A 10,840-nucleotide genomic window follows, 5' to 3' on the forward strand; every position below is an offset into this window, starting at 1 on the left:
CGGAAAGGATGTAAATTGAATATATGCAGTCTTTCAAGATGAGTTACCCAAAAAATCAGTGTGTACTACTGCACCTTCACGGTGCAGGCCGGCACTGTGAAGTACACTTTAGGATGAAATGCAGCTTCCAATGCTGGATCCGCAGACTCGAATCTGCGTAGAATAGCCAGCGGCAGGGGGATATCCTGTTCGGACTCATGCAGGTAGTCATTTAATTTCCTTGTGTATAGTGTGGCGCTTTAGGAATTTGTTGTATTTGCGGAGTTGAAGTGGTTCAGGCGTGTTCCTTCGGTTTTTGGTCGTTGTGTACCTTGATGGCGGTTTTCCCTCGGCTCGCGCTTCAGTGCATTCCAAAATCACAAAATTTCGTCGTTCTTTCTTCTTCATTTGAAGATCTGCTATAGACCCTGGAACAAGTTGTTTGTGGCGTCGCAATCCTACTTGTTCAGAGATCGCGAACTTGCTGCCGATCAGGTCGCATGATCCGCCAAAAAGCCCCCAAGAACGCGTGCGAGTGACGTCGAAGCCGTCTGTTGATGTGAGCTTCACTAAGAACAGTATAGCCAGGACGGGAAGAAGCTTTGGGCTGCGTCTCATCTCTGCAGAACTACATGGGAGGCGCAGAGGGGTCACGGACACTGGAGAGGCCGGAATCCTCTGCGTGTCTGTGTCTTTGAAGAACCATCTGGGCCTCAAAAAGAATTCCTCTTTGATTTCAGCCGAAATGCGCTGTCTGAGGGTCAAGCATGATTTCCTTTCAGCAGCGCTGGCCGCAGTAGCCTTGTCGGCTACCCGAGCTTGTACAGTAGGATGGCGGTTTGCCCCACATAAAAGAAAATATTTGTCTTGTGTTCGCAAGAAGAACAGTTTGCGAAATCTCTGCCGACTACACAGTGCCAATTGGGGGAATATTTGGCATCAAAGAAGTCTTTGATGTGTTTGGAGATGTCCTCCTCCTTCTCATACTTGGCAGTGGCAATGGCTCCCTGGGACAGTGCGTCCTGGTACAAGTCGGACTCCGGGTCGATATCGGTGACTGGAGCTATCGGCGCGGCCATTTTCGTGTCTATTTAAATTAGTAAAATGTATTCAAGTCCTTGAGTTAAGTTACTTTCACACAGTTCTCTTGCGCTGAACCCCGGAGCTTTGCTACCGGGTCCTTTTCAGGAATTGCAGCTTCTTGTTCGCCCACGTTCCGTTAAGCGCGAGATCTCTACAGCTTTTCTCAGAAGTGCGTTAAAAATATCCCAGGGGTGTAATCAGATTCTATTCTATGGTTCGATTGGAGCAGTTCTGTAGACATCGTGTTGTCCTGGGCGCTGCGCACCTCTGCAGCTGCTGCCAACTGCATCGTAATCTACTGCAGGAGAGCTAGTACAAGTAGGGCCCACATAGGTTTGAGTGGCTATGTGCGTTGGGCCTGAAGACCGGTTCGAAACCTTGAAATATCTTTTGTTTCGACTTTAGATGGCGGGTGTAAGCTTGTTTTTTGCAAATGAAATGGGCGTTTCCCGCTGGAAGGCGTGAGCGCATGTCTTCTCTTTTGTGCTGGCGTTCCTCCGGGGCTGTGGGTTTCCCCTGGATGGCGTCGGCGTAAATGGAGTTTTTTGACTTTTGGAGAGCATTTAGGGGATAAATTCGAGGCGATGCAGGCGGGCCGCGTCTCGGGGTTGGCGTTTGCTGCGGCGTCTTGCTGCAGCTGCTTCCCGGGGCCCCGGGGTCGCGTGGGAGCTGGCCGTGGCCCTCCCTCCGCTGCCCTGCGTCTGCTGTGCCTGTCCGCGGGCGGCGCTCACTGGCGCGTCCCGCCGCAGGCCCCCTTCGCCCCTCCTGCCCCGCCGTGCGGCCCGGCGCCGCCGTCGCTGGGGGCGCCTTTGCTGCGCGGGCTGCCGGCGCTGCTGCAGGGGCCGGGGAGGCGGCCGCCGTCGTGCGCGGGCGCGGAGGCTTTGGGGTGGTGGCGGCGGGAGAGCGTGCGGGGGAAGATGGTGAAGTCGTCGGCGTACCGGCGGCGAAGTCGGGCGTCGCCGACGGGCCAGGCGCAGAAGGCGCACTTGGGGCCGGTGCGGCTGGCGGGGGAGTACGTGGGCCCGGGGACGGTGCTGGTGCGGCAGCGGCGGTGGCTGGCGTGGGGCTTCGAGGGGAAGCGGCGGCGGCGGCACGTGAAGATGTACCCGGGGGAGAACGTGGGGGTGGCGAAGGACTCTTCGCTGGTGGCGCTGGTGCACGGGCGCGTGAAGTTCACGCGGGAGGAGTCGCTGCTGCTGCTGGAGCAGCAGCTGCAGCAGCTGCAGCAGCAGCCGCAGCAGCAGCAGCAGCTGCTGCAGCAGCGGCCGCTGCCGCGGATGCGCGTGAACGTGCTGCCCGAGCCGCGGGAGGAACTGCTCGCGGAGGACCTCTGGAGGTACCGCACGGAGGCCGTGGCCTCCCCCGAGGAAAACCGACTGCTCTGCAGCCTCCGCCAGAAGGGCCGCCAGCCCTTCGCCGCCCCCGCCCGCAATCCGCCCCGCAAGCCGCTGCCCAGGCCCAAAGCCCTCAGCAGGTTCGACCCCTGGCAGCCCAACACCCTTCCCGACGCGCCCCCGCTCTGCGAAGACAGGTGACCCCAACGGCAAGGGCTGCTGCTGCTGCTGCTGCTGCAAGTGCTGCTGCTGCAGTGCTGCTGCAGTGCTGCTGCTGCTGCAAGTGCTGCTGCTGCTGGGGGGGAGGTGGAGGCGGAGGGAGGGTGGGCTGCTTCGGACACTTTTTGAGGGCGTTTTGCTTTTTGCTTTTCATCTATTCTTTAATTTTTGGATTCGGGCTCTTCTCCCGCACAACAATGTACACTCCCCTGCCTGCTGCTGCTGCTGCTGCTGCTGCTGCTGGTGATGAGTGTGGGGATAGTTTGAGGATAGGAGCAAGTGGAGAAAGGAGAAATGGAATTGAAAGGAGAGAAGGGAGGGACCGTAGGCAAAAAACTGTAGATGATGAGCCAGAGGGTTTAGGGTTTAGGGTTTAGGGTTTGGGGTGCGAGGGACAGAGAGAGCGAGCTGAGTCTCTCTAAGCAAAGCCCAAGAGGCCTCAAACTGAGGAGCCAAGCCTCGACAGCTAGCCAGCTAGCTATTGAGTAATGACTGACGTGCTACTCGACTTGGTGCGGGGCGGGAAGTTGCAAAGGCCTTCGGGTGTACAGACAGCTCAACGGCCAGCAGAAAAGGAAGTGCAGAAGAAGACAAAAAGCTCCAAAACCCTCGAGAGGCCAACAGAAACAAAACATGAAGAAGCGCATGCATAGAGCTAGCGGCGCTGCATGCAGCAGCAGCTGCTGAAGGCACTTGGGAGAAACTGTTAAAGTTAGAAACGAAAATTAGTTTCTCGTTGCTTTACTTTCTAGCTGAAGTCGTCAGGGAGTTGTGCTGCAGCTAAAAGCACTAAGGCGGCGGGCAGCGCCAAGTGGAATAGAAGTGACTCTGGTGTTGCGGCAGTCAGTGTCTGAAGAGGTGCAAGAAGCTGGGGTGTACGTACACCCCAGCGCGAGTTGAATGCCGCGGCGGTAATTCCGAAAACTGCGGCGCCGAAAGAAAGCAGCATCGACGCCTTTGCGGGCGGAAGAGGCGCTTCTGGGCCCTTCTTTCGCGTTAATGAAGTAAAACTCCCTCATTTATCGCTTAATTCCCCTTTTAATTCTCCCAAAGGGGAAAGAAAACAGTGAATTCCAGACGCAGACCCGCGCTGCAGGCTGCCACGGCTGCGCCGGCTGCGCCGCGCGTATCTTCGTGTGTGTCCCATTAAATAGACTCTTCCAGCGAAAATAAATAAAAGTATTAAATTTAAATTCAAAAAAGCGGAAACGCCTTCAAAAGGAGGCGGGAAGCGCGAGGGGGGCCCCTGCTGGCCGATGCTGGTGGAGCCCGCGCTGCAGCTGTGCAAGTTGCTGCAGCTCTTGGCGCTAAAGCCTCACCAGCGAAAGCTGCAGCTCAAATTGAAGGCCCACGCAATTCCTTTGAAGCAAAAAAGTCTTTTTTGCTTTTGTTCTGTTCTGCTGCGCCTCCAGCGCTTCTCTTCGCGGGGCCCCTCAAGCGGCTTCTTTCGGCAGCAGCTTCGAGGCCGCGTTCTTCGCTGGCCGTTCGGGTGTACGTACACCTCGCCGCGCCGCCGCGCTGCCCCAGCGCCGCCTGTCGGGGGGCGCGCGAGCAGCAGCAGCAGCAACGGACCGACAGCAGCAGCAGCAGCAGCAGCAACATGCGGCTGGCTGCGGCTGTTAGATGCATGCATGGCCCAATGCCCGCTCGCGGGAGATGAGCAGCAGGCCCTACCACAGCCCCAGCACCTAGGGGTTTCATCTGACCAGCAGCAGCTGCTGCTGCTGCAGCTGCTCCCGCACCCACTGCAGCCGCTGCAGCAGCAGCAGCAGCAGCAGGGCCATGCTGGGCCGGCTCGTGGAGCTGCTGCTGCAGCGGCTGCTGCGCAGCTTCGGCCTAAACGCAGCAGCAGTGTCTGCCAGCGCCCGCGAGGGCCTGGTGGTCAAGGGCCTGGTTTGCTGCTGCAGCAGCCTCAGCTCCGTGCTGCTGCTGCACTCGCTGCTCATTGGGGAGATACGAATTGAGGCCTCCTGGAAGCAGCTGCTGCAGCTGCTGCTGCTGCAGCAGCAGGGGCTCCTGCAGGTGCACGTACACCGCGTCTATGCCCTCGTGGCCACGCAAAGCGACCTGCCCGCTGCGGGCCTCAAGGCGAAGCAGCAGCAGCAGCAGCAGCAGCAGCAGCAGCAGCAGCAGCAGCGGCAGGGCTTGCGCACGCGCTTGCATGGAGTTTTTTTCTCTCCCCTGTGGCGCGCCGTGGGGGCCCTCCTAGTCAGAGGCCCACACGCTTCCAGCAGCAGCAGCAGCAGCAGCAGCAGCAGCAGCAGCAGCGACAGCAGCAGCAAACCAGGGCGTCTTGGGCTTCAGCAGAAGCTGCTGCAGCGGATTCTGCTGCTGCTGTCTCGAAAGCTGTCAGTCCACATTGAAGATGTCCACTTGCGGCTGGAGGACGCAACGGGACGTGCGCGTTTTGCTGCTGCAGCAGCAGCTGCTGCAGATGCGCCGTGGGAGCAGCAGCAGCAGCAGCAGCAGCAGCAGCAGCAGAGGAGAAGCAGGAGAGCGTGCCAGCCACTGAGCTGCAGCATAGACGTGAGGCCAGTGCAGTGCGGGCTAATAGCTGCTTCCGTGTGTTTGACTCCCGGAGCAGCAGCAGCAGCAGCAGCAGCAGCAGCAGCAGAAGCAGCAGCAGCACCAGCAGCGCCAGCAGCAGCAGCAGCAGCCGCTGCAGCTGCGGGCCGCGGCCCCGGCGCTGCGCGGCTGCGGCGCCTCTCAGACCCCACACCTTTGAAAGCAGCAGCAGCAGCAGCAGCAGCAGCAGCAAGCCGAGCAGCAGAAGGACAGGCTGCTTCTGCGAGGTGTACGTACACCCCAAGCTGCGCAGACACCCCACAGCGCAGCGCCGTCTTGCGGCAGCAGTCCTTCCCCCCGCTGTGCAGCAGCCCGGGCCGCGCTGCTGCAGCAAACGGGGCTGCGCTGCCCACTGCAGCAGCAGCAACAGCAGCAGCAGCAGCAGCAGCAGCAGCAGGCGAGGAGGAGGAGGCAGCTACGTCGCAGACGGCAAGTGCTGCCGAGGCGGCGATAGCGGCAGCAGCAGCAGCGACAGAAGGTGCTGCAGCAGACGGCGCTGCAGCACCAGACAGTGCTGCTGCAGCAGACAGTGCTGCAGCAGCAGCAGCTAGCGCTGCAGCAGCAGCTCTGTGGCGTGGCTGCGATTACGAAGGGGCCGTGTCCCTAGGGGGAGAGGCCCTAGACAGCAGCAGCAGCAGCAGCAGCAGCAGCAGCACGTCACAATTACTACCGAGCGCCAAGGCGCAAGCAGACAAAAGCGCTGCTGCCAACCAGCAGCAGCAGCAGCAGCAGCAGCAGCAGCAGCAGCAGCAGGGGTTGGAAGGCGTCAGTGTTGTGCAGGCAGCAGGCGTTGCTGCTTACTGGAACTGCTGCTGCTGGAGGCTGACTTCGAGGCAGCAAGTGAACCCCAACTCGCCAGCCTTTGTTGCTGCCTTCCAGCAGCAGCAGCAGCAGCAGCAGCAGCAGCAGCAGCAGCAGCAGCAGCAGCAGCACGGGTGAGCTGTCAGCTAGACAAAAAGAAACGAACAGACAGCAGCAGACAAGGGGACTTGGGAGCAGCAAAAAGATAAAAATTAAAAGATGAAAGATAAGAAATAAAAGAAAGAAATATAAAAAAATAAAAATAAGAAATAAATAGAAATATAAAAAGATAAAAAGGAAATAAAAGAAAAGAAGCAAACGGACAAAAGAGCTGCCAGGCAGCAGCACGAGGGCCTTTAAAGAATTTCAAATTATCTCATTTATCAATTTTAGACAAAAGCTGCTGGCTAGCTGCTAGCTGCTGGCTAGCTGCTGGCTAGCTGCTGGCTAGCTGCTGGCTAGCTGCTAGCTAGCTGCTAGCTGCTGGCTAGCTGCTGGCTAGCTGCTAGCTGCTGGCTAGCTGCTGGCTAGCTGCTAGCTGCTGGCTGGCTGCTGGCTAGCTGCTGGCTAGCTGCTGGCTAGCTGCTGCGTCTGTGTTCGTTCAGGTTTCTTTTCCACTCAGTCACTTTCGGCCTTTCTTTTCGCTGGGCGCTTCGCGGCCTCGACGCAGCGCTTTGCTGCAGCAGCAGCAGCAGCAGCAGCAGCAGCGCGGATGCTGTGCTGCAAGGCCGGGAAGCAGCAGCAGCAACGGCAGCAGCAGCAGCGGCAGCAGCAGCAGCAGCAGCAGCAGCAGCGGCAAGCAGCACTTCGGCTGTCGACGGTGGAGGGAAGAGGGAAGCGGCGAAGACAGCCTCCCAGGTGTATGCCCAGCCGCAGCAGCAGCACCAAGCAGGGCAGCAGCAGCAGCAGCAGCAGCAGCAGCAGCAGCAGCAGCAGCACGCGCTGTCTCTACAAATCGATGCTGAGATGTCTCCGCTTTTGCTGCTGCTTCGGGAGGAGCAGCTGCTGGATGCTGCGACGCTGCTCTGCTGGGTGGCAGAAGTTCACCGGAAGCAGCAGCAGCAGCAGCAGCAGCAGCAGCAGCAGCAGCAGCAGCAGCAGCAGCAGCGACAGCACGCGGACGGTGCGGCGTTCTCGTCCGCTATACAGCGTCCGCGCGGATCAGCAGCAGCAGCAGAAGCAGCAGCAGCAGCAGCAGCAGCAGCAGCAGCAACAGCAACAGCAACAGGACAGCAACAGGAGCAAAGGAGGGGACTCTACCGCCTCGCCCGTCCTGGCTGCCGCCGCCTCTCTTTTCTCCCCCAAATGTGCTGCGGGACAGCAGCAGCAGCAGCAGCAGCAGCAGCAGCAGCAGGGCATCTGCTGTGGGTGAGGGGCTAAGCCCTGGGTCTGTCTGCAAACATTCTGCTGCGTCCCCTGCTGCTGCTGTTGCTGCTGCTGCTGCTGCTGCTCCTTCAGCCTTCCGCGTTTCTGTCGTTGCTGCTGCCTTTCGTTTGTCGGCCCCACAGATTGAGGTGTACGTACACCCCAGACACAGACAGGCTGACCTGCTGCTTTCTTTTAGAGGCTCATATTTGTCACTCAGCGTCCAGCAAGCAGCAGCAGCAGCAGCAGCAGCAGCAGCAGCAGCAGCAGCAGAAGCTCGTGCTGCTGCTGCTGGCGTTGCTGGAGGTGGCAAGAGGAGGTCCTCCCTGTTGTCCGTGGACGGTGTGCAGCAGCAGCAGCAGCTGGAGCAGCAGCAGCAGCAACAGCAGCAGCAGCAACAGCAGCAGCAGCAGCTGCTGCTGTCTGAGCTGTGCCTGTCTGTTGCTTCTGCTCGCGTTGAAGGCAGCGGCGCGGGGCGCTTCTCTATGGCTTGCGGGCTGCACACAGCCAGCAGCAGCAGCAGCAGCAGCAGCAGCAGCAGCAACAACAGCAGCAGCGCGAGCAATGGACTGGCTGCAGCAGCAAAGACGCCACCGACGAACGCAGCAGCAGCAACAGCAGCAATGGCAGGATCAAGAAGCAGGGCGAGTGATCCTCGGTCGCTTGGGGCTGGCTGCCCTGCCTCGCAGCTTGCTGCTGCTGCTGCTGCTGCTGCTGCTGCTGCTGCTGATCCTTCTCTTTCTGAGCCCTCTGAACATACTGCGTCTCTCTTCCCTGTTTCCGTCCCTCCCTCACCTGCTGCAGCTTTAGCGCAGCAGCAGCAGCAGCAGCAGCAGCAGCAGCAGCAGCAGCAGCAGGCCACGGCACACAAGCCTGCGGTGTACATACACCTGAAGAGGGACTGCAGCAGCAACTTCAATTCACGCAGCAGCTGCGGGCCAGGCGGGGCTAAGCAGAAGCCAGAGAGTCAGCAGCAGCAGCAGCAGCAGCAGCAGCAGCAGCAGCAGCTAGAGGACGCATGTGGAACCCGCTGCTCCACTTCTGTTTGTGTCCAGGTGTCGACTATACGTGCATCAGGGGAAGCTGCCTTTGTGTGCGCTGCTGCTGCTGCTGCTGCTGCTGCTGCTGCGGACCTCCGCAGCGTGGCTGCTGCTGCTGCTGCACTCTGGGGGCACCAGGCAAAGGGGGGACTACAAGAAGCAAAAGAAAGAAATCGAGGAGCAGCAAAATGCCAATTGGAGACACAAGAGACTCATTTATGGCTCCCAAAGGGAATAGAGGACCACACGGCTGCTGTGAAGCAGCAGCAGCAGCAGCAGCAGCAGCAGCAGCAGCAGCAGCAGCTGAGGGTGTCTGTCGCCTTTGAGGGCTTCTCAGTCCGTGTCTTCGCCGCTCAACCAGCGCATGCAGCACAGCGCCGCTCGCCTTTCGGGGCTCTGCCTGCTGCTGCTGCTTCTGCTGCTGCTGCTGCTGCTGCAGCAGCAGAACGGCCTCTACCCAGCATCAGGAGCCTCAGAAGCAGCCCCTGGATGGCTGCGGAGCAGCAAAGGGAACTTTTGCTGCTGCTGGGGGGTGGCCTTAGGGCTGACTGCGGTGAAGCTGAGATCACTCTTGCTCCGCAGCAGCAGAGTCCCATTTGCTGCTTCAGACGCGTGAGCAGCAGCAGCAGCAGCAACTGCAGCAGCAGCAGCCCCCGCTGCAGCTGCAGCAGCAATGGCGGTTCTGCAGATTCAAAAACTGTCTCCCTTCGCAGCGTGAGTTCCTCATTAGCTGGCTCCTCCTGCTTATTGGGTGAAAGCAGCAGCAGCAGCAGCAACGGCAGCAGCAGCAGCAGCAGCAGCAGCAACAGGAGCACCACGGACGACCGTTGCTGCAGCGCCGCTGCGGAGGACTGGGGAAGACCCTCTCTGTTTTTGTCTCTGAAGGACTTCTGTCTCTTTACTCAACCAATAAACAGCCAGTGCCGAAGCATCGCCTGCCGCAGCAGCAGCAGCAGCAACAGCAGCAGCAGCAGCAGCAACAGCAGCAGCAGCAACAGCAGCAGCAGCAGCGACAGCAGCAGCAGCAGCGACAGCAAAGCCGAAGCATGGTTGCCCGTGTTAATGCCCGTTTCTTGCCACTTGATGGCGTCAGTGCCGCACGAGTGCCCAGCAGAAGCAGCAGCAGCAGCAGCAACCACTGCAGCAACAGCAGCAGCAGCAGCAGCAGCAGCGAGGAACCTGGCGAAGCCCCTCCGTGTTTCTGTCTCAATGCATGTGGAGCCCCTCGGCCTATCAGCCAGCCCCTTAATTGTTTCTTCACTTGCTGCCTTCTTTGCTGCAGCAGACAGCCAAGCACTTCTGCAGCAGCAGCAGCAGCAGCAGCGGAAGAAGCAGCAGCAGCAGCAGCAAGAGCCGGAGAGCGCGCTGCTGGTGGGACCCTGCGCTTCGTCACCGTGTGCAAGTGATCCTGCTGCGTCGTTTTTGCTTCCAGCAGCAGAAGCAGCAGCAGCAGCAGCAGCAGCAGCAGCACAAAGGCCAGAGGCAGCACATGCGCACCAGCCGCTTCCTTGTACCATCAGCAGCAGCATTAGCGCCGACAGCAGCAGCGACAGCAGCAGCGACAGCAGCAGCAGCGACAGCAGCAGCAGCAGCAGCGACAGCAGCAGCAGCAGCGACAGCAGCAGCAGCAGCGACAGCAGCAGCAGCAGCAGCGAGTGCTTCTATGACGCGTTTGACCCTGTTGAATTTGGCCTCTCTGATGACTCCCCTGTGGGGCCCCTTGCAGCAGCGCATGCAAATACAATGCATGCAAATACAATGCATGCAAGTATATTGCATGCAAGTTTGTTGCATGCAGACGCAGTGCATGCAGGCACATTGCATGCAAGCGGCATGCATGCAGAGGCACTGCATGCAGCTGCCGTGCATGCAGCTGCGCATGCAGACCTGCATGCAGGGGCAGTGCATGCATGCACTCCGCATGCAGCGCTGCATGTACTTGGGACTGGAGCTGCAGCAGGAGCTGCAGCAGGCGCTGCAGCAGGTGCTGCAGCAGGAGCCGCAGCAGGAGCTGCAGCAGGAGCCGCAGCAGGAGCTGCAGCAGGAGCTGCAGCAGGCGAGGCCCAGGGGGCCCCTGGGGGCCCCTGGGGGCCCCCCCCGATTGTGCCCTTTTTAGGGGGCCTTTGCTGCATCTGTGGGGTTTCTCTCGAAGTGGCGCAGGTCTTCTGCGTCCTTTGCTGCCCGCCCCACGACGCGCCCCAGCAGCAGCAGCAGCAGCAGCAGCAGCAGCAGCAGCAGCAGCAGCGGAGGCGCGCGCAGAGACTGTCTCCGCTGCTGCTGCGCGCTGAGGGCCTCGCCCTCTGCAGGCCCCTCCAGGGGGGCCCCCTGGCCTTCGCCTTTGCGGCGGACTGCAGGCGAGTGGCCTTGCGGCTGCAGCTCGCTAACGCACTGCAGCAGCAGCAGCAGCAGCAGCAGCAGCAGCAGCAGCAGCAGCAGCAGCAGCAGGGGGGGGGG

The 10,840-nt window shown here is 60.1% G+C and overlaps 3 protein-coding genes across 3 annotated transcripts; 2 read left to right on the top strand and 1 right to left on the bottom strand.

Annotated features, from left to right (window-relative positions):
* Positions 1–788: 788 nt before the first annotated feature.
* On the bottom strand, positions 789–1,058 carry ENH_00053850 (dynein light chain, putative; the record flags this gene model as incomplete). Its single annotated transcript, XM_013581517.1, has 1 exon — positions 789–1,058. The coding sequence occupies one exon, from the start codon at positions 1,056–1,058 to the stop codon at positions 789–791; it is 270 nt and encodes an 89-aa protein (XP_013436971.1).
* A 588-nt stretch (positions 1,059–1,646) lies between these two features.
* ENH_00053860 (hypothetical protein, conserved) lies at positions 1,647–2,597 on the top strand (the record flags this gene model as incomplete). The annotated part of the gene is made up of 1 exon (XM_013581518.1): positions 1,647–2,597. The coding sequence occupies one exon, from the start codon at positions 1,647–1,649 to the stop codon at positions 2,595–2,597; it is 951 nt and encodes a 316-aa protein (XP_013436972.1).
* Positions 2,598–4,397: 1,800 nt separating this feature from the next.
* ENH_00053870 (hypothetical protein, conserved) lies at positions 4,398–6,119 on the top strand (the record flags this gene model as incomplete). Its single annotated transcript, XM_013581519.1, has 1 exon — positions 4,398–6,119. The coding sequence occupies one exon, from the start codon at positions 4,398–4,400 to the stop codon at positions 6,117–6,119; it is 1,722 nt and encodes a 573-aa protein (XP_013436973.1).
* Positions 6,120–10,840: the final 4,721 nt, after the last annotated feature.

The sequence above is a fragment of the Eimeria necatrix genome, genomic scaffold (assembly GCF_000499385.1).
Source record: "Eimeria necatrix Houghton genomic scaffold, Enh_scaff438, whole genome shotgun sequence".
Classification (NCBI taxonomy): Eukaryota; Apicomplexa; class Conoidasida; order Eucoccidiorida; family Eimeriidae; genus Eimeria; species Eimeria necatrix.